The sequence below is a fragment of the Suillus clintonianus genome (assembly GCF_016758775.1).
Source record: "Suillus clintonianus strain FC179 chromosome Unknown DEU56scaffold_20, whole genome shotgun sequence".
In the NCBI taxonomy this organism is placed as follows: domain Eukaryota; kingdom Fungi; phylum Basidiomycota; class Agaricomycetes; order Boletales; family Suillaceae; genus Suillus; species Suillus clintonianus.
The window spans coordinates 466,001-487,847 of record NW_024539244.1 but is presented as its reverse complement, the minus strand read 5'-3'; the positions used below and the strand labels follow the sequence as shown (position 1 = coordinate 487,847).

The window sequence follows — 21,847 nt, the reverse complement described above, 5'->3', positions numbered from 1 at the left end:
TGAGTCCTCGACTATTCACTCCACCAGAACGAGTGGACTACGCAAGAAGACGAATCTATTTCTACGGTATAGTGGGGCAGGTGCGATCCAGAGAACAAATTCGTATGGACGAATAGGTGGCACCCCAGAGTGCCCCAGGGGGACAAACGAGATTTCTGTTCAAGAAATCCGATGATCTTCAAGCTGATTCTCCACTGTGATATGCTGCATGCCCGTATGTGGCTTCTCAGTCGCCACCCCCACTCGCGTTGTGTGACAGGCTAGAAGCACACCTTCACCTTCACCAAACTCAAACTCAAAAGAAATCAACACAAAACAAAAAAATTCTCATATAAAACCACTCAATGGAACTCATGCTGCCTCCCCCCCGAATGGAAGTGGAACCCACCCCCCTGGCCCCCTTGCCCACCAAACCCACCACCAAACCCACCACCACCAAATGGGCCCCCACCTCCACCCCCACCAAACGGCCCCCCACCCTGAAACTGCGAAAATATCTCAGCCAAATCAGCAGTATTAAACGCCCCAGCGCCTCCCATCCCACCCTCCGTCTGTCCATCTTCGTCTTCGCCCATGTCGTAGCGTTCGCGGCGTTGAGGGTCGGAGAGGACTGCGTTTGCTTCTACTACTAGTTTGAATTTTTCTTCGTCGCCTCCCTGTGTGTTAGTATGAGCATTGCATGGGAAGGAGTGGGAAGAGGGGAAGGGGGACGGACTTTGTCTGGGTGGTGTTTGAGACTTTCTCGTCGGTAACCTTTCTTGATTTCGAGTTCGGTGCAGTCTTTAGCGACACCTGGACCCAATCAAATCGTGAGACCCATTTCAATAGCACGATGAGAAGGTGCTAACCAAGGATGCTATAATAATCTTTCGTCTTGCTCCTCTTAAGCGCAGCTTCGGCTTTCTTGAGCTCACTTCTGAGGGACCTGACGTCAGCTTCGACCCCTTCGAACTCGGCTTGTTCCATCGATGCTCTGAAATCTGCGATGGAAGCATCGTATTTGTCGAGATGGAGGTTGATGCGTGCGCGGGTGCGGAGAGCTTTAAAAGATGTCGGGTACAATGCAAGAGAGGCTTCAGTATCTACGAGTGCTTCTTCGTACCGGTCGAGCTAAAGGACAGTTAATCCAAGTAGTATGATACATTTTAGATGATGTACCTTTACGAGGGTGGTAGCGCGATTCGAGAGAAGAGTGGCCCGGATTTGCCCACCTTTGCCTTCTTCTTCGACTTCACCTATTCGCTGAAGGAAAATGATCAATATCGTTGCTGGAGATATGAGGAGAAGCGTACGTCAAGAGCTTCGGTGTATCGTGCGATTGCGTCTTGTAGCCTGCTACCTTTGAAGGCGGTGTTTCCTTCTTCCTTCAGGCGCTCAACGTCTTTTACGCGCTTGCGCAGCTGTTGGGCAGGCTCGTGAGCGGGATCAAGCCGAAGCGCCGAAGCGACGTGTTGCAGCGCTTGGGATAGTTTACCACTGAGGAAGAGCACAAGACCACGGAGTGCAAGGACTTCGGGGGAGTTGGGTTCTAATCGAAGAGCATCGCTGGAAGACGGTGCTCAACGGTCAAAGATCCCGGGTGTGATAACGTCAAACTCACTTTGCAGCAATGTTTGCAGCATCCCAGTTGCCTCGGGAGAGCTCGAGTTCGACTCTCCATAGACGCCACTGAGTTGGTATTTCGCCGCCCTCACCTTCGATGCTTTGTAGACATTTATCTAATGCGAGGCGTGCCATGCCCCATTCCTTTCGCGTGCGTGAAGACTCGAAGTTGCGTAAATGAGCTTGTAGTTCAAGGACTTTATCTTTTAGCTGTACTGCAGCAGCGTTTGTTGGCTCAAAAGCAAGAACAGAGCGTAGAGTTGTTAATGCAGGCTCTGATAAGCCAAGTGCGAGTTGACAACGTGCGAGACGGATGAGAGTCTTGGATGAGGGTTCGGCGGATTGAAGTGTAGCTGCTTGTTGGCAATCTGTTAGTGCGGGGCGGAAACGCTTTAAAGCCATGTATGAGGCAGCGCGATTAGTCAGATATGATGGTTCCGTGGGTTTAATGTCTGGAGATAGTTTTATCAGTGGTGGGAGGGAGAGGGGGTGGATGGGGGGATTATACCGATAGCCTTGGTATAGAGTTCGATAGCCTCGGTGTATTGTTTTGCTTTGAAGGCAACGTTACCGCGCTCTTTAACGTCATCTGCAGAAGGACCCTCTTGAGGAATAGGGAAGCCATTGGTTGTGGTGCTAGAAGTTGAGGGTGACACTGGGGATGTAGGTTCCGGAGGTGGGGGGCTCTCAGCAGGAGGTTCATTTTGGCTAAAGAAGGAAGTGAGTTGTATGTAATTAGATGAAGTGAGATCATACTTTACGCCATTGGTCTGTGGACGTTGTGCTTGCTGTGTGGCAGCTGCAGCCTGGGGGGCCTGCTTTTTCTTTGCCTGAGTCTTCTTTCTTGTCATCAGAGCAAGCCTACGGATGAGTGAAAGAATCAAGATGGAGGTATATGAACCCGGGAGTCCCCTGAGCGCTCAAAGGCCTAGTTGAACAGTTTTGAAAATGGGCAAGTCGAGTGTGTTCTGAGTTCTCTGCGAACGCCGACGACGACGATGGATGAATATTCCTAAGTCACGTGGTTACCATAGAGTCACGTGGATACACTCTTGCTAAAAATGGGCGCCTCCTGGCTTTGACCCTCACGCTACACTGCTTGCCTCACTGCGAACATGACTCTGGATGAAAGAGTTGGCAGTTTCATGCCGATCGTATCACCACCCACTCCAGCTCCTTCACCTCGACCATCCTTTCCCTCCCCCTTCTACCCCGATTCAAGCACCCGAAACACATCCCCATCCCCTTACGATCCCTCAATCCCATCCGAGTTTTCAAATCTAACCGGAAATCCCGCCTCTCGCAAACAATACCTCGTCTCCATCCTCCACGAATGTTCCCCAGCCGAACTCCGCTTCATCTCCCAAACAATCACCCCCATGCTCAAACGCGATGTCCTAACAGAACTACCCGCAGAACTCGCCCTCCACATCCTAGCTTATGTTGACGACCCACGCACTCTCGCACGCGCAAGTCAAGTCTGCAAACGTTGGCACGACCTCGTCTCAGATGACTGGCTATGGAAGGTCTTATGTGACACTTACAGCTTCCGGGCTGATACAGAAGACAAGACGGGCACTAAAGTCTTGGAAGACGACGAATCTTGGGACGAAATGGATAAATTCGGTTCGAATCCAATCGATCCATGGCTCACCGCGCGAGATCGACTCAAACGGCAAGAACCCTCTGTATCACATTGGGGACCATACTCCTCCGATGAACTTCTTCTTCCAAGAACTCAGTTTTCTCATCAGGAATATTTCAGGCGTGCTTATGGTACAAGTACGGATCACTTCTTACCCCGCGCGTCGTCACTAATAAACCATGAAGTGCTCAATCTGAGAAAGGGCGGTAGCATCCTCCGCGCTCACCGCATGCCCATCCCAACACCCGACAGCGGTGTCATCACATCCGTTGCCCTCGACACCGAATGGGTAGTCGTCGGCCTCGCAAACTCCAAGATCCACATGTTCAGCGCAATCACAGGCGTACTCAGCCGAACTCTTGTGGGACACGAGCAAGGCGTATGGGCAGTTAATCTCGTCTGTCGTGGCGGGTATTGGGGTCGTGGAGAGATGGATGAAGATGGTTACCCGGATGATGCAGATGATCCAGTCGTACCCGCTGGCCTAAAGACCGCCCTCGGCATCGACAGACCAAGGCGAATGCGACGCCCAGCGAGCGTTGGAGGCGACTCCTCGAAGCCGAGCGATATTTGCTGTACCAGCGAAGGATGGGGCCAGCCCAACTCTATCATTGTCAGTGCTAGTTGCGATAAGACGCTACGCGTTTGGGACGCCAGATCTGGGTAGGTGTCTGGGTTCGTCATGCTAGACTTATAGGCTTACCGGCGCTTAGCCATTGCATCTACGTCCTCCGTGGGCATACCGCTACAGTCAGATGCGCCCGAGTACTGCACAACCGTCCGATCGCAGTGACAGGCTCTCGAGACTCCACTCTACGTGTTTGGAACATACAGAAGGGTGTTATGCTCCGCGTACTCCATGGCCACACTGCGAGCGTAAGATGTCTCGACGTATGTGGCAACAAGGTCGTCAGTGGAAGTTATGATACCACATGTCGAGTAAGTGTTATTTCTGGAGCGGGTGCATATGATGTTGACTTGAGTTTGTAGATTTGGGACGTTGATACCGGTGAATGCTTACGAGTCCTCCGAGGTCACAGTCATCAAATCTACTCCATCGCAATCGACGGTAACCTTGTCGCTTCAGGGGGAATGGATACCATCGTCAGAGTGTGGGACGCAACCACAGGGTAAATACACCGTCGCACAATCTGACACAATCTTACTCATTCATCTACAGAAACTGCGTCGCTCAACTCACAGGCCACACAGCCCTGGTCTGCCAACTCCAACTAAGCACTACCACAAGCCTCCTTGCAACAGGCGGTTCCGACGGCCGCGTCATCACATTCTCCCTCCGCTCATTCAGCGCCCTTCAACGTCTCGCAGCCCACGACTCCAGCGTCACGTCACTCCAATTCGACGCCAATTTTCTTATTACGGGTGGCAACGATGGAAGGGTGAGGGTGTTTGAGACACAGAACGGGATGTATGTTAGGGATTTGAGTGAGCGGTGTGAGAGCGTGTGGAAGGTTGCTTATAAGAAGGGGACATGTGCAATTATGTGTAAGAGGGCTGGGAAGACGGTTATAGAGATTTGGACTTTTAAACCCAAGGAAAGATGATTTTTCATGACTCGTTGTAGGGATGTAAGATTGTGATGAATGTACGTTGTACCAAGCATTAATTGAATCTGGTTTGGTTTGATGGATTCAGGTGGGGAGGATGGTGTACAAAAAATATGGCCAACGTGGGGATCGAACCCAAGACCTTCGCGTTATTAGCACGACGCTCTAACCAACTGAGCTAGTCGGCCGATGGATAGGAAGGCCATCATACCTCAAAGGCATCCTCCATTCCAAACACACACTGTGTTTACTCCAGTGGGAAGTGGTCAGTCGAGAAAGATTTAATGGAGCCTAACACATCGGCGGTTTGGGAGTTTTCTGCTATGCAAGACTTATTTCGAAATGTTATTGATCAATTTGGTATTTTCACTGCACATTTTGATATAATAGCATTTCAAAACAAATCTTGCATAGAGGAAAACTCCCAAACCGCCGGTGTATAATGTACGTGCTCTGTTACTGGGTGTGACATGCTCCAAATAAGGCAGTCACATAATTGGAACACCGTGCACCCTTGACAAGTGGAGGGCACCGGATTTCTCAAAAGTCTGGTGTGTCTGCCTGGTCCGGCTGACCACAATAGCACCAAACATAGCATTTTTTTTGCGGCTTGTTCCTTTGGAGGTGTGAGGTACAAACACCAAGGAAGCTCGAAGCCTTGCAGATGGCATACAGAACCAACAGCCTGAGTGGCTATGACTTGGCTCTGCCACTGTTTTGGTGAACTGGGGCAGTTAATGATTATGGAGGATATGACATGGCTCTTCCTCTGTATGAGGCTGTCACAGTTCCACTAGGTGCCATTCCGGGATTCACTATTTCCTTGTCTCCCCATTTTCCCATTTTTCCTCTTTCTCTCATTTGCTCTCTCCAACATCTCCAACACTTGCCTCCTAGTGCGGCTCGTAGTATTGTTGCTACAATGAGGCAGACAGGCGGATGGACAGGGGACCCAATGGACCATTGAGAATTCTGGTTTCTTGGACAAGTGTGTCAGTTAGTGCCCTGTATGACTATCCAATGGCTACATCACTCTGTATTTGTTTCCAAGAAGAAAGTACTAAGTCCCGGTTCCAAGAAGAAAATTCTAAGTTTCACATTCTCCTTCTCAAACTGACTCACAGTTGTCTCGATGTTTCCATCCCCCAAAATATCATAGCAGCCATCACCGACCGATCTATCTGATGTGTCAGATCAACATAAGGAGCCCAACACTCAAGCAACTCATGGATGTGTCAGAATTTGAGGGTCAGTGTTGTACTCCCTAATTTTAAAGGTATTGTGTCAGTCTCAGCGCACACTGGTATATTGTTTGCACACCTTGATACTCAGATATAAATGCCAATTTACCAGTCTTGGTGTATTGTATGTGCTGTGTGAATGAAAAGAACACTGCCAAGTCATAGCCATACTCATCATAATCAATCAAAGGGTTGGTGTCCTTCCACTGTAGGAACCATCTGTACTCTGGCCTCACAATGGTTGATTATACATCATTTGGAGCTCACCTGGTCAGGTATCATTTCCATGGTCATCTGCTCACTTCTGTCGGTATCCGTCCCAACATGCACCTAATGGATATGCATTCCATAGCGGACATCATCAGGATCTCTCGGGTTCTGTCCATCCATATCCTGTTCATGCACGTCCATCCCTATTGGTGCGTCATTAATCTCTTTTTGTCACTCTGATCATCCTCAGTCCGTATTACATGTGCGTTCCCATGCATGAGGCCGCTTGTCATCATTTACATATTATCCTGCTGTGGACTTGCCTGTACTTACCGCTATGCTTAGGACTTTCTGAGTTCTTACAGATCATGTTAAATAGTCGCACTGACCTCTGACAATACTACTTCCTTCTACTCCCTTGGACTTAGTGTTTAAGTTTGTGTGATCTTAAGTCCCCTTAGTCTTTCGCTCCACGGATCCAGCATGGACCCTTTGTGCTCTCGCTCTCTCCATACTTTGTGCTCCTTGTCTGTACCGTGGATTACTACCGGTAGCTCGTTACATCGAGACCTTGAGACCTTGAGACCTTGAACCCTAGAAACTTCGTAGATTCATAGCCATACTGCTAGGCATCTGCTCCAAGTTATCTGTCCTTGCATCGGACTCCGCCTATTACAAGTCCTTCCATTCCGCATCCATAGCGGGTTGGATAGATCATAAGCCCACAGGCTTGATTCCTTCACCTTATCATGGAGAGTATCTTTCAGTAGAAATCCCCTTGGGACAAGCAAACATACTTGCACTCATCCAGATCGGTAGTCTCTTTCTACGGACTTCTCAAGATTACTTTCTCACACTGTGACAGACAGGTATGGATTGCCACTGTCCGAAGTCCAAGAATCACACGTGAAGGACACTTGCCCAGGAATTTCCTTGAGACACTCACAAAAGACTCGACTATTTTAGCACGACAAACAATCTCATCCTGTACTTTATGCAGGTGTGGGATATCTTTCTCAGAGAGACCTGGGCAAGTGTATGTGAGAAGTCGCCGAAAAGCACTGTAGGAAACCTCCAGACTCTGGCCTCACAATTGATACTTTACTTACTTTATGTTGGCACTCTTATTGCTTACATAATCCAGTCAATCTTTCACCAGTACCAGTCTGAGTCTGTCTGAGTGCACAGTCTTTATTCTTGATGTCTTTTTCTCTGTGAGCACTGAGCCTGGAGCAGAGATCCTTTAGGGTCGAACTAGCCTAGGCCATCAAGACCCAAAATTTCCCAGCACCTCAGCAGCATTGTTGTACCCACAGCGCCCTTATCCACAAGTTGGAAGGCTTCATCTTCGGCAATAATCAGTTCCACAATGTAGTCCAGCAATCCAGCAGTAGTGAATGCTGGTACACGATGCTCTTTTACAACTGCACCGCCCAAAGTCTTCTGATTAGAGCTAAAATCAGAATCTTTGTTAGATACATAGTGAAACACAACAGATCACAATTATACACTAGCGAGGAATGAGCTCAGTAATGTTATGAGACAATACTATATTGGTAGTACTTAGCGAGGAACGAGCTAAGGTACATCAGTACAAGATAGGTGTGAGACTAAAGACTATATTGGTAGTACTTAGCGAGGAATGAGCTAAGGTACATCAGTACAAGATAGGTGTGAGACTAAAGACTATGCATATGTAACATAGTGATTAGCTAAGTTGTACCGGAGGATCGACATGTGGAAATGTCATGTGGTGTGGAACACAAGAAGCTTCTATAGCGTATGGTGTCGAAGGTGATGTCAAGATAAGAGATAGTGCGGAAATGGTAAGTGAGTAGCTAATAATGATCACATATAGCATGTCATCTGAAGGTAGTGCACACATGTGTGGCTCAACTCCATGCTTGTAGCAACAATCTTTGTAGAGCTTTGTATGATCCTTATGCCTGAAAAGCATGCACTGTCAGGTATATATGTGGAAAATATAACAGACAGCTTACCTTCGAATATGAGCATGAAGGGAAGTGACACTGCCCTTCAAAAAACTAAACTTGCGGGCAACCCCATTTTCCCTGAAAAGCACAATTTAATAGAGGTGAAGCAGCATAAAATGTCCAAAACTCACTTGCAAATCTCACACCAGTGCCCATCCTCTCCCTTGCCAGTATCAGGGTTGATAGCTTTCACTTCACGGGTGAAAATGGTCCGAATATATGCTGTCAAGTCACTTTTATGACATTTGGCACCCTGCGCAGAGAAATCAATTTGTTAGAAGGCAGCAACTCGAAAGATTCACTTACTGTTACGACAGAAGTCGTATTCGAACTGGGATGGTTAACGAAGAGAGTACTTCCTCTAAGTTATCAATCAAGGGTCGGAGTGTCAGTATACTCGGTGGCCTCAGCCGTCGGGTTATGACTGAAGGATAGGTAAGCTTCTAAGGCGACAGCCGAAGAAGGTTTTTGCTGTTGACTATGAAGTCTAGGCGAGAGATCGGTATCGGCTCAAAGACGGATAGTCTAAGAGAATCAAAGATAATATTGACTCAAGGATAGCGATCCAAGAGTATAGCAGTTTCATAATCAAGGTCAAGAGATCAGGTGATCGTTCAGTAAAACCCAGTAGATTCAAGTTAGGGAAATACAGTACAATGGAGTCAACTATATATAGGGGAATAGGAACAGTGTTCAGGGCAGGTCAGGGAACTAAAGATAGATATATCAGGAAGGTAGGGTCGAGGGTATATGACCATGAGGTCAGGGATCAGGGTTTGTGAGAAGATCAAGGGAAATAGAAGTACAAGCCGCGAGGCAGAAGATCAAGGGTTCAAGGAAGCGTCTAGCTTCTGTCACAGAAGGTCAGGGTTGGCGGAGATCAAGAAGTGTGCGTCAAGCATCGTGAAGAGGTGATAGTTGTGACGGTGTGACAGGGTGAAAGGGTGAGAAAAAGATAGGGGGGCCATGTTACTGTAACACTTACCTCACAGTCTACATCACCCATCTCTTTGGTTTGCTGGTACGTCGATGGGGGGGGGGGGGGGGGGGGCATCACCAGTACGTGTGTCCTCGTCATCATCCCATTCAGGGACTTCAGCCACTGCATCCTCATTGGACTTGTCCTCACTCTCGCTAATGACCACTTGATGTGTGGACTTGTGTTTTGCCAAAACAGCATTATTGGGGTCAGTAAGTTTAGATGCAGGGTGTGGAACACGTGCAGAGCAACATGATCCTGCGACAGTGATGGCAGGGATGGAAAAGATGTGTGAGAAGTACTGGGCAGCAGGGTGTTGTCATCCAGATTGTGAAACCAGGTAATATCCTTGGGATCAAGGAGAGTACCATTAGCACCTACAGCATACTGGTCATTCAGCAGCATATTGAGAACACAAAGTTAGTAAATTCACGTTGAAATGCTTACTTTTGAGTCTGTGTGTGGTGTGCGCCAAGGCCCAAACAGTGCCTGGCTCAATCTTTGAGTGCTCTCCACATGGAGTTTTGACTACTGAGTTATTAGTACAAATGATACAAAACCTGCACTAGAAAGTACCTGTAAATCTGAACTCTCCTGATGCAATCAGAGTTCTTCACAACACGAGATTGCTTGAAATATTTCTGACATTGAATTGTGTCAGTGTGGTGGTAACAAGACAAGTTGATTGATTATCAATAAGCTGACACAATGTTGCTGAGCTATAATTAGTTTATGCACTGTTAGTGTTACTAACAGTAATCATACTGCATCAAAAGTGTATACTCAGATTCAGCGTTTGGACATGTTTGGACATGTTCAAGATGGTTCTCAATCTCTTGAACAGAGAACTGGACCCTTGGTTCGGTTCTCCATGGTCCTCGAATGTGGAACTGAACCTTTCCATCACTAGGAGAGAGGGGGGGGGCATACCATGCAACAGGATATTATCCTATGGTCCTGGGCTCCTAATACATTGTTCATATTGTTGAATAGATGCTGGGAATCATTTTTACAAGTCAGTTCACCTAGAACTAATTACATGGGAACATATTCTGTGTTTTATTGCATATGTGCTATATCTATTACAGCAGTTTGAAAAAGTAATGGCACTGGCCAATTTTTTCACACGTGCGTGACAAAAAAGGAAATCACTGGACGTGACGTGTCTTCAATGCCAGGACGCAACTTCCTGCAATTCTACACAATACCTAAGTCTTTTCAGCCATAGTACTGTTTTCATTTCACGTCCTCACACCAATCTGTATCCACGGCAAAAAAAAAACAAAGCACTGCTAAGAAGCTTTCTTTCAAACTCCCTGCAGTAAAGCAGCCAGACAATCTGGATGAGTTGCTCGAATACCCAAGTCCACTTGTGCCCGCTATCGACAATGACAAGACAATACACCTTTCTGAGGCCGAATGGCTGTTCAGTGGTGAAGAGGACCAGCTACAGGCTGAAGATAATGAAGTAGAAGTCAAAGAACTGGGTGCCATTGAAGAAGATGAAGATCATCAGTCTGAGGACAGGTTCAGCATAAATTCAGCCATTGATGGTATATCGAGCAACACTTTACCTGCCTGTTGCTAACAGAGATGTCTTGATAGGTACTGAACTTACATTCGTCAACATGGACCCTTCGAGCCATGATGTTTCTTGCAAGCGAAAGCAATTAGCTGAGCACGTCTCGGCTGATGAAAGGTTACTGAAGGCTCCCAGCAAGAAGCGGAGATTAGTTGATGACAAGGTCATTGACAAACTGCTGCTCAGGAAGTCAAAGAAAGCAACAATGCGAGGAAAGAGAGTCTGCGAGAGAAGTGTTCCACTGAGTGATGCTAGTGAAGGCATGGCAGATGAAGATGCTGATGCACCACGAACATTCACAGTCTACGTTCAAGTCTGGTCAGCATCCTCGACCACAGAGAAAAAAGCAAGCAAGGCAGTGAAAGGCCCAGCAATAATAACCAGAGGCCCTTTCAAAACTGACATGTCACAAACTTTCCAGAACTTCAAGGAGGCAGTAGCAGATGTCTTACCATGTTGACTGATGATGTTGCCTGTCTCTAAATTTGAGTGGAAGTTTGAGAACCCACAAAACGCACCTTGCAAGAAGATTGCCAATGCAGCTGGTTTCGAGGTGTTGATTGATGCTGTCAGAGCAAAGCAGACAAATGATAATGTCATTGTTTGGTTATATACTCCAAAGCCTGTGAAGGAGGAAGAAGTACGTACAATGCTAACATTCAAGTTACTTTTGCTTCATTCACTGATTTTGTGTCGACTAGGATTGGGACACAGGGAACCCCGACTGCGTTAAAAACCCATTAGATTTTGATGACGAAGCTGGGCTAGAACAGGGTATGACATCCAAAAAGTCACTAATTGTAGGTGATAAGTATGATAGCACTGTACCTCTGACGAACACATTGCAGGAAGGGATGGCTGCCAAACGAGTGATGGCAGAGATGGAACTTCAGACACTCTACCCATGGTGTTAGTGCCCGATATTTCCACACATGCGTGTATGGCATATTAAGAACAACAACACGTACTTTGAGCTCACGCAGATGCGCATCAGCATGTGGACAACAGCTATTGTGAGTTCTCATTGATCAATTAAAACTGAAGATCTAACCTAAACATCTCTAGGCTGCTGGAAGGGCCACCACATTGATGCCTCCGACATCATTACACTTTGCGGATGACAAGAAATTGAAGATGCCATCATCAATCACACAACCCGCATCAGACACACCTATTTCAGCATTTGATGAATTTTACCATCAGCATCACAAAGAACAGATTGCAGCGGTGGCACTGCATGCACAGGTTCCGCAGGTGCCACCTTCAGCTCCACAGCCACAACACGTACCTCATGTTCCTCAAGGTCCACCTGGATACAGATTTCATCCTGGACACTACTATCCTCCATATATGCCACAACCCCCATTCACTGGTGGGTTTGGCTATTCCATACCACCTTACTATCCAGGTCCTCCTATGCAAGGACATACTCAAGGCTTCGGAGGACCTCCGCTTGCTGGACCACCTGGCGAAACATCTTCAGCTTCGTCGTCTCCTAGTGTGACCATGTCTCACAACATCCTATTATCAGAATTCTGCATCAAGTATAACATCTCTGCCAGCAATCAAGCCAAGCTTTCAGCACTCAAGTACATGCCTGGAAATCGAGCTGTCGAGGCATTTGAAGAAAAGGAATGGCATGATGTTGGACAATTCACCAAGCTTGGTTGGCAAGCATTCCTCACCACACATGTCCACAAGGGAAACACATTTTGTCCAGGAATTTGCTACAGAGACTTTGTATGTCTGAGTCTGAATCGGAGCCATGACTGGTGTGGTTGATGACTGAGTGAGATGGGGGGAGCATGTGATGATGGACCTGCAGTGAGTTGTGAATGCTGACTTACACATACAACTGCACCCAGCAATGATAACAGTCCCTGTCCTGCCACAGCTAGTGTCTTGCATACTGGTTTTAGTGAAGCAATATATCTCTGTGATTCATATACTTAGTTTAGTAAGAACCATACAATACATCAGGAAAAACTATTCTGCTATATAACTCTATATAGCCCTATATAGTCACAATAGTACCCAAAGCCACCAGAGGATCTATAGACAAGTGCCTATTATATAGCTCTCTATAGCTCTCTAAAGTTGCTATAGTTGGTGAAATATACTTCAACTATTGTAGCTCTTATAGCTCTTATAGTTCAAAATACAAAAGAATCTCTTAATAGCTGTTTGTTGCCAATATAGTAAAACTAAAAAAAAACGATAATTACAAATTATATTTCAACTACTACAATATATGTAAACTAATAACTACAAAACAGGCAAACATGCAAAAATACAGGAGGAAGAGGCAAGAGAACTAGAAGGAAGAATCAGAGTGGAAAGATGAATACAAAAAAAAACATACCAAATAGTGAAAATAGTGAAAATTATTGAGGGAAGAGGAGGAAAGGGAGCTAGAAGGAGAGTTGCATTGGAGGACCTGTCTTCTTTAAATGTGTCATTCCAAATTGAAGAAAATAATATAGTGGTCTTCGGCAATTATCATGTCTAAGGCCCAGTTCATTGAGCTAGCTAATTTAGATGATTCACCTCAAAACAGTGTACCAACCATACCCAATACAGATATCATAAATCTGCTTCTTGTGAGTGATGCTCATCATCTGCATGCAGCAATATTCAGGACACATTCTCAAGTTAATCTGAAATGTCCTTTGATCAGCATCATCATATCATGACTAATTGGAATAATCCATTAAAACTTTTCACATTTCTCGGAGAACACAATAGTGATTCAGCTGTTAAGATAGAAGGGAGGGGCAGTGGCACTACTCCGATAGGTGGTAGGTGCCTGGTGAAAGTTTCTGAGGTCTATTCAAAGACTGGACAGGCTGTGGCTATGATTCCTGTGAAATTCCACGAGTTTTGGTGAGAATGAATCGGATGATGTGAATACAAATCAAATTTGCACACTGCAAAGATTGGTGAGATCATTATTGAACTACCGTGACTCTAGTGCAACAGGAGCGGTGAGTATTTGGAACAGTACCAGTGGTCTAAATGTGTTTCATCTACTCTGAGGTTTGCAAAAAGAAGGATGAAGACCGAGGTGTCTGTGATCTCATAGCCATGTAGGTAATAAGTGAAGAACATCAGGGGGTTGAGTATGTCGTCTCGACGGTTGTTCATATGAGTTTGGTGGTCCATGAGTAAAAGGTTAGAATCTGATGGTTTAAGGTTTTGACAATCCACCAGAGTCTCTGACATTTTTGTGAGTCGTTTACAATCATGCAAGAGACTCAGTTTGCCACAATGGGAGTCACTTCAATTTCTGGAGTTTGCAAATCAGTTCTGCAAAGTGTAGGCAGGGCATGGTTCTCAGTAGTACATACTGGATGCAAACTTTAAATTGGCCTGACCAACAATCTCTGCAACATATTCCTCTGCATTACTCTTTTCCTTATCTGTTAGATTGTGAAGCCAGCCGGACATCATCACAGAGTTCAAAACAGCCCGCCTCTTTGTCCATATGATGGTGATATCATTAGGCATCTGATTGAATTGTCGAGGAGGACTGCAATCACAGCTTTCTGGTGTTTGATTTTAGACCGTATTGAAAGATGCAGACCAAATTCATTAAGGACTAAGTTGTAGGTGTGCTTCCTGCAAACTTGCATGATGTTCTTGCATGGTTTGGATAAGGTCATGTACAACACTTCAGAATTGTGTAACACCAATTCGATTCCATGTTCTGTCAACGCATAAACATGATGTCAGAGTCCCAGAGGGAGGCAATATTTACCTGTACTCAATGTCTTTGTAGCTGCCTCCTCCAACATCATGTCACTGTAAGTGGGCAGCCATTGGCCATAGCCAAATATCTGCAGTAGGATCTGAGCTATCTGCTTCCCTCACACTTCCACATTAGAGGGTGTGTAGCTACATACATATCTAGAGGACTTGGGACTTATTGTACTTACTTACTTTCCCATACTTGGTGTGACTATCTGTTTCCTGCCGAGTTATGCATAGAGCACTAATATCATCATATGGTGCACGTACTGTCTGCAAAGGCAACAGAAAAGCCAAATGTGTTGAGCCAGCCTATGGATACCAGTGTGTACCCAACTTTGGGTGAGAACAGAACCTCGGTAAGTCGCAGTTTTGACCATGTTCATCCCATTGGGCACTTGAATGACCATTATGCCAATTCTAGTAATGTTAAAATATTATTTGTTGGCTGCAGCAAAATTTTTTGAAGAGATGGTAAGGGACTCAAACTTGTCCTGGTAGAGGGATATATGCCTCGTAGAGCCTGAATTATACAGCTTGACAACTGGCATCTCAACACGCTCATTGCTGGCTTGGGCAGCCAGCTCAATAAGATTAACTAGGCATAGTACATCAACATCTTTCCCTACTTCCAAAAACCAATCTGCATAACTGGCAGCATAGGTTTTGCACTCATTGTCATCGGAGTCAGATAGGGTGAGGAGATCTGGTAAGTCAGAGTCTGGCTCTGTCAGGGAATTGACAGTGAACACATTGTCCTCCTCAGACCCACTTACTGCAATGGCAGTTGAGTCTCTGCTGACTTATCAGATTGCTTGCAGTCAGCCTTGAAGTGGTCTCTGGAACCACAGTTCCAGCAGGGTGGGCACTATCTGCCATGCCCATTAAAGCCCCCTCGCCTACTACCTCTTCCATAACCACACCCTCGACTAGAGAAATCTCCTGGGGCTACAGATAAGGCCTCCTCACTGTCTCATCCTTTTGTCATACCATGGCTGCTGCCATTTTGAATATCTTTGTCTTTGCGGCTTCGGCACAGTTTAGACTTGAGACCCTACCCGAGGTGAAATTGAGGGCCAAAGAGAACATGATACAATAACTATTTCAACAAGTTAATTTTAGTTTCATCCAAGGAGGTATCAGAAAAGGTGCTTGCCAGTCTTATTGATTAAGCACAATCAATAATTGTAAGTAACACAAAATATATTTTGAACTGATAATTGATATTGAGAGCAGCTGAACTCGCCCAATGGTCCCACGGGAATGAGGCAAAAAAAGACATAGACAAAATTGGTGTGAACGTGAAGTATCTGAGAAAGCAGATTAAAGATATAGCTTGGCCAGTGGTTTTATGTTGCTACGATTTGAATGACACCTTAGAAACCCAAACACAGGCAGAGATAGCACTTACCTTCCAAAACCTTCTGCAAGATGATGCGTTCCTAAACAGAAATATCAAGGTAAGTCATTCTTCCCTCTGAGTCCTTCTAATGCTCATGGCTTTATAGTCAGGTGGGAGGACAGATTATTACTGTGCCCTTTGCGAGCAAAGGAGTGTGAAATTTAACGCAGCACATGCTGTTCCACCAACTTACCCTCTAGCAATATGTTAACTCTGGCAGGAACCTTGAGGCATTACTTGTATTCATCAGGACATTGTTTGAGTGGGCATTGAAAGAATTATTTACTGGAATTTTTATCTCCAACGACTTTGACCTGTCCAGTGCCGGGATAGCTTTCAACAAAAAGCTAAATAGTGTCTACGCGTCAATGGCAAGTGATGTACGTGACATCTTAGTTACAGACATATACACCTGGAAAAGATCTGAGCCTTGAGGGGAGTAACAAGTGATGTTCATAGGGATCTGGCTTAGACGGACCTCAGTCATACACATGAGTGTGAATCAACTCCTGAGGTCCCAAACATGTACAGTAAGTAACTATACATATACTGTGGTGGATAGATAGATAGATAGATAGATAGATAGAATGAATGAATGATGTGCTGTATATATAGTATATGTCTGCCAGACGTCAGATATCTAGTGGGTAGCTACTGGAGACTGTCAACTGTAAGTAAAGTGAAACAAAACATAGCACTGCAATATAGTGTGTCAGGCTGAACAACTTGCCAGTTCCAATACACAGTAAACCACTTCAGGCATTACTTTTCAGCACCAAAAGTAGTCTTTCAGACCCAGTTTTTATGTTGTGGGAAAGTGGTCTCTGAAATCAACACTCCCTCCATCTATTAATAAAACATACTCCTAACCTACCTTGCCTCCAAATGGATCACATTGGTGTGTTTATTTTTCAACCATAAGCTTATTAACAAGCTGGGTACCAGGTATACAAATTAAAATGGAAGCATGCAGGGGCTGTCCTGAGGCTTTGTCAATGAAACTCAAGCTATAGACTAGCAATAGTCAACTGTTCCGGATGAAGCTGTGTCTTCTTACTTGAGGGTCTTATATAGAAGCATGTAAAAATGCAGTGACAATCACAACTACACTTTCATAAGACTAAAAGTTGCCAGCTCCGCAAGTTCACGGTCAATGGATTTTCTACTTCTTAGTTGATAATGTGTCGTTCGTGGGTGGTCAAAGAGTAAACAAGTTACCTCTATTTGTTTGAAGAAACTATATAGAAATGCAACTGTGGGTTTGTCGTGGATAGAAATATGATAGGTATGTTTCATCCTAGTAGGTCGTGTTTCAACCTATAAAAGTCCATTTCAACTTTGTCGTGTTCTCCTGTTTTGTGTCTCTCTAGCCATAAAAGAGAGAGGTATTCATTAAGTATACATGGAGCTTAGCTCAATAAAATAGTAATAGTGAACAACCTAGTGAATCATATAACTAGAAGTTACTTTGTTGAAATGATACTTGCACCCTCACTATGTCTTGCCTTAATCTTACTCGCAAATAGTGGGATAGGTTTACAGTGGAAGTTTAACTTAAATCTTACTTCACCTGCACTTTGACTATGTCTTGCCTTAATCTCACTCTCAAATAGTGGGATAGGTTTAAAGTGGGAAGTTTCAATGTCTTCAAGGCACCAATGGCCTGCACTTATGTGTAAAGTGGGAAGCTATATTTGCATGGGTGTAAAATGGGCTCCTTTTATACCTTTTTGGAGGCCAGATTACTAAGCATGATTCATCACATGGATTGGTAAGAATGTGCTTACAAACCCTACCATTTGGTGTGCTGAGTCAGCTTGTTTTACTAATAATACATGTATCTTACAAAGCATGATAAATCAAAGGCATGAGTCATCTCATGGATTGGTAAGGTTGTGTTTACAAAGCAAGCCTTTTGGTGAGCTGAGTCATCCTATTTACTAAGAAGATTATAAATACAGTTGCAAGTCTTACAAACCATGATGAATCAGTGACAAAACACGATGAGTCAGGCTGAATCCTTACAAATCACCTTATTTCCCAGTCACATGACCTGATTACAAACATGATCAGTCAGCTGGTGAGAAAGTCTGATGAATAAGCCAAGAAAAATAGAAAGATAGAGAAGGTCATAGAACAAAATAGAAATACATGGAAATCCCCGCGTCTGACACGAGAAATAAAACACAAGAAACGAGGCTTCAGAAAACAGACTGATGAATTAATGAAAGATGATAGAATCACTTGGTGATATGGTAGAGTACAGTTCATCATACCTTCCTTATCTTTTGTATAGCACACATGTCATGGTATGAACTGCATACCATGCATGACAGCGGGTGTTCACACAAGATGAGAGAGCAATAATTGATTGTGCGAAGATGAGGAACAAGGTAGAACTAATGCTAGTGACTCCACAATACCAACCTTCAAGAAGGAATGTAGGAAAAGTGTCTGAATATAAGTCTATGATGAGTATTTAACATAGTCCATATGGAACCGGAGAGGTAGACTCGGATAGGACATGGACAGGTGACATGAGGTATTGCGAAGCATAGCCAGGTGCGCGGAGACTTCACAACCAGGTGCAGTGGCCCACAACCAGGTGGGATAGTCTGCATCAGTCTGCGACTGAGGACAGTGACATTGTCCAGCTTGGGGAATTGGTGCCATATAAGAACATCTCCTACAGTGTTTTGGGATGTCTTGTTGATAAATTTTCACAATGACTCAGATATTTTTGACAAGTATCATATAAGGGTTGAGTCGAAGGTAGTCCTCAAGCAAGGTCAGTTTGATGGCTAGGATGTTAGTTCTCATTCTAACATGTTCATAGCATCAGTTGTAAAGTGGTTTACTTTACTAGCAGAACTTCATAACATTCCCTTGTTGCCTCATTCACGTTACTTCAGGTGGACCAGCCAGGGGTATGGAGCTAGAAACTTACCTCCTGACTAACACCTTGAGCCCCGCACTCTATACTTTGTTGCAGGCCATATATCCTTCATCATAGGTTACAATAAATCCCGCCAACACACTGATTATCCTGACAAATGCATTTCTTGCCCCATCTATCATCCCCTTCAAGCCATCATCATGTACCTTGCAGGCCCTCTCTGCTGTATTGCTGAAGTTTGGATCACCACCATCAATCATACCCACAAGGGCCTATGCCCTGAAGTGTTCATGCACTTCAACAATCCTCTCAGAAGCAAGGACTTTTTGCACGTCCTGCAAGCTCAAACCACACAGCACTTGCATATTTCCATGGGCTTGTGAATGTGGTGTGAACAAGTGCCAGATTGGCCAGCTTGACAGTGCTACTGTGGCTTTCTTTAGATCCCTCAATCACCCTATTGACCCTCTGTTTCTTCTCCATGTTGATGTCATATACTTATATCCAACTTGCAAAGAAGTGCTACATATGAATACACATCACCTTACTGAGCTTGACAGTGATGCCTTCACGTTCAAAGTGGACAACGACTTTTGTGGTAATAAGGACAAGAATATTAAGGAGTTCCCTGGCACAGAACTTGGGCGACGGCCCTCATCACGCTGGATGCAAAGTCAGCCTACTGCGCAACATTCAAGTCAATGCCAATAACTACCCTGTGCATTGTTACATTGGTTCTCAAGCAGATCTTCATGACATCACTCACTTATACCTGGTAGTCAAATTTTTGAATAGTGACAGGTCAGAGTGGGTGCTCATCATGCCCAATGAATTTTATTTCAAAATCAAACATACAATATTGGTAAAGCATTGCCAAATAGTAACTTTTTGCTTTTCCAGTCTACATTGTTGCTGACAGCTCTTTCTTCTAGATACCTCTGTGTCTCACTTGGGCCCTAACTATACACAAAAGTCAAAGTCAGAGTCTAGACACAGTTGTTGTGGATCTCACAAAAGTGTTTGCCAATGGTAAATCCACCTGTATTTTCTACTAACTCAGATATTTACCTGTCATCTAGGGCAGACATATATTGTCCTCTCTTGAGCTAGAATCAGAGAGGACCTGGAAGTTAGGAACTTTTTGGAAACTAAGGTAACTGATGCTTGAGGTCCCATATCATTCTACTCACTGTGGTACAGGTTAAAACCAACCAAGAAGCTTACAAATGGTACTTGCAAACATTTCAATCAGCTTGATCATCTCCCTGTGAAGCACCACTTAGGATGAGCCAGGTATAGAAGTTGGGGTGCCATTATCCATTCATAAAAATTGTAATTCCATAGACTTTTGTCCCTACTCAATTAAGACAATTGTGCTACTCCAGTTATTTGAGGGATGTGTCAGCTCTAGTGTTGCAGTGGCTCTGGCTTATTGCCGGTTTAAGCCAGGGCCAGAACTTTTGATAGCTAAGCTTACATGTGACTTCAGCTTATATAATTTAAGGTTTGACTTGGCTCAGGAACCACGGCTAAGTCAAGTTTGGGGCTTAAAACCAGCTTAAATATTTATTTTAAACTATATATTAAAAATAGATTAGAATTTAGAATTATCAAAGATCAAACTCCCAACGCACAATTGATAATTGAACAGGCGCTAATGGCCCCCCAAGATGAAGTAAGTGGTTCTTTTGTTAGCGTTTAATCAAATACTAAAGGAAAGCAACAATTATGCTGTGTTTCTCACTCACAAGAGCTACATGAGCAAAGTGTGACTAAGAAACACCGCAAATCAAGGCAGAGAGCTGGAAGGGGAGGGGAAAGAGTATGAGTGCTGTGGAAATCGAGGTGGTGGTGTTGCATGTTGAAGGTGCTTGGTCGCGAAGGGCAGGAGTCAGCGGCATTGGGTGGAGGTGTGTGACCCGAGATCGCAAAGGGCAGGAGCATATGGGAATGCATTGTACGAAGGGTATGGGGGATAATTGCAGGTGGTAGTGAAAGAACTGGGTTCAGAGATTTTTGATGTAGGGGGTAGGAGAGATGCAGACAGAAGGTGGTAGAACGGTCACAGGTATATATCAACCTTTGACTTCACGTCAGGGTTCTATGCCATCCAAGTTCCAGACGAGTGGCAGCAATACCTGGCATTTTATGTAGAAGGAAGAGGATATTTCTGGTACAGAAGGATGCCGATGGGGATAATGGGAGCACCAACAATGTTTTGTGAAGCACTGGCTACAAGACTCTACAACTTCCTGGTGAGCTATATACTATGGAATTTTTCATGGATGATGGAGGTTGTTCAGCAGATACCTTCAAGGATATGATGAACAAACTTGAAGCCATCTTCCAATGCTTCAAGTAATGTGTGTTTTCGATAGCATCATCCAAAACTCAACTCCTGGTCACAGAAACAGAGTTCATGGGCACCACTGTAGGACCGTCAGATGTCAAACCGGATCTATTGAAGTTAACTGCGATAGTCGACTGGGCACAGCCAGAAGACACATTAAACTTAGTATCATTTCTAGGGTTAACTGGTCATTACCGTTCACTAATCAAGGCGTACATGAAACGTGAAGTGTCTCTTCGCAATCTTTTAGCGAAGGTCCCCCTCCCAGCACAGTATAACAAAAGTACCTACAAGAGGATCATGAGCGGCTTCAAATTAGCACCACACTGGAAGGCAGAACACACACGCACCTTCTTAGATTTGAAAACCGCAGTAACCTCGAGACCAGTAGTGCAAGGCCCGCAATACAATGGATCACCCTTTGTCTTAAGGATAGACAGGTGCACAGAAGGATTCGCAGGAGCACTGTCGCAGAAAGTCTGAATGCAAACACTGCAAGGACGCTGGGTTGAGAAGCTATACCCTATAGGATTTACATCAAAACGAATCTCAACAACAGAACAGCAGTATAAATCCTATCTCCTCAAATTTGCTGCACTAAAATTCTCTCTAGATAAATTTTCAAACATTA

General features: G+C 44.7%; 4 protein-coding genes and 1 non-coding gene across 5 annotated transcripts; 2 read left to right on the top strand and 3 right to left on the bottom strand.

Annotated features, from left to right (window-relative positions):
* Positions 1-34: 34 nt before the first annotated feature.
* Positions 35-2,579, bottom strand: DEU56DRAFT_900164 (uncharacterized protein). The gene is made up of 9 exons (XM_041356505.1): positions 2,359-2,579; positions 2,111-2,310; positions 1,601-2,054; positions 1,293-1,545; positions 1,159-1,242; positions 849-1,110; positions 716-792; positions 389-656; positions 35-260 (listed from the first exon to the last, which is right to left on the bottom strand). The coding sequence occupies exons 1-9, from the start codon at positions 2,451-2,453 to the stop codon at positions 160-162; spliced, it is 1,794 nt and encodes a 597-aa protein (XP_041210734.1). The 5' UTR covers positions 2,454-2,579; the 3' UTR covers positions 35-159.
* Positions 2,580-2,684: 105 nt separating this feature from the next.
* Positions 2,685-4,962, top strand: DEU56DRAFT_791279 (WD40-repeat-containing domain protein). Its single transcript, XM_041352647.1, has 5 exons — positions 2,685-3,384; positions 3,433-3,910; positions 3,961-4,186; positions 4,238-4,377; positions 4,428-4,962. Exons 1-5 carry the CDS (start codon positions 2,718-2,720, stop codon positions 4,810-4,812), a joined length of 1,896 nt encoding a protein of 631 aa, XP_041210733.1. The 5' UTR covers positions 2,685-2,717; the 3' UTR covers positions 4,813-4,962.
* Positions 4,930-5,003, bottom strand: DEU56DRAFT_t51. The gene has a single exon. It is a non-coding gene; the product is annotated as a tRNA-Ile (tRNA).
* A 553-nt stretch (positions 5,004-5,556) lies between these two features.
* DEU56DRAFT_754386 (uncharacterized protein) lies at positions 5,557-6,636 on the bottom strand (the record flags this gene model as incomplete). Its single annotated transcript, XM_041349816.1, has 6 exons — positions 5,557-5,787; positions 5,938-5,996; positions 6,136-6,262; positions 6,324-6,386; positions 6,414-6,469; positions 6,600-6,636. The coding sequence occupies 6 exons, from the start codon at positions 6,634-6,636 to the stop codon at positions 5,557-5,559; spliced, it is 573 nt and encodes a 190-aa protein (XP_041210732.1).
* Positions 6,637-9,016: 2,380 nt separating this feature from the next.
* DEU56DRAFT_754385 (uncharacterized protein) lies at positions 9,017-12,908 on the top strand (the record flags this gene model as incomplete). Its single annotated transcript, XM_041349815.1, has 13 exons — positions 9,017-9,149; positions 9,253-9,281; positions 9,516-9,658; positions 10,233-10,254; positions 10,328-10,367; positions 10,562-10,792; positions 10,845-11,266; positions 11,312-11,461; positions 11,523-11,621; positions 11,736-11,834; positions 11,887-12,193; positions 12,230-12,561; positions 12,834-12,908. 13 exons carry the CDS (start codon positions 9,017-9,019, stop codon positions 12,906-12,908), a joined length of 2,082 nt encoding a protein of 693 aa, XP_041210731.1.
* Between the last annotated feature and the right edge of the window lie 8,939 nt (positions 12,909-21,847).

Excerpts from the sequence above, each read along its gene's own strand:
- DEU56DRAFT_900164 (XM_041356505.1), bottom strand. The coding sequence starts at position 2,453 with ATGACAAGAAAGAAGACTCAGGCAAAGAAAAAGCAGGCCCCCCAGGCT. Across the intron at positions 2,311-2,358 it reads CCACAGACCAATGGCGTAAA|CCAAAATGAACCTCCTGCTG; the intron begins GTATGATCTCAC and ends TTCCTTCTTTAG. Across the intron at positions 657-715 it reads TCAAACACCACCCAGACAAA|GGAGGCGACGAAGAAAAATT; the intron begins GTCCGTCCCCCT and ends ACTAACACACAG.
- DEU56DRAFT_791279 (XM_041352647.1), top strand. The coding sequence starts at position 2,718 with ATGACTCTGGATGAAAGAGTTGGCAGTTTCATGCCGATCGTATCACCA. Across the intron at positions 4,187-4,237 it reads GTTATGATACCACATGTCGA|ATTTGGGACGTTGATACCGG; the intron begins GTAAGTGTTATT and ends TTGAGTTTGTAG. Across the intron at positions 4,378-4,427 it reads GTGTGGGACGCAACCACAGG|AAACTGCGTCGCTCAACTCA; the intron begins GTAAATACACCG and ends ATTCATCTACAG.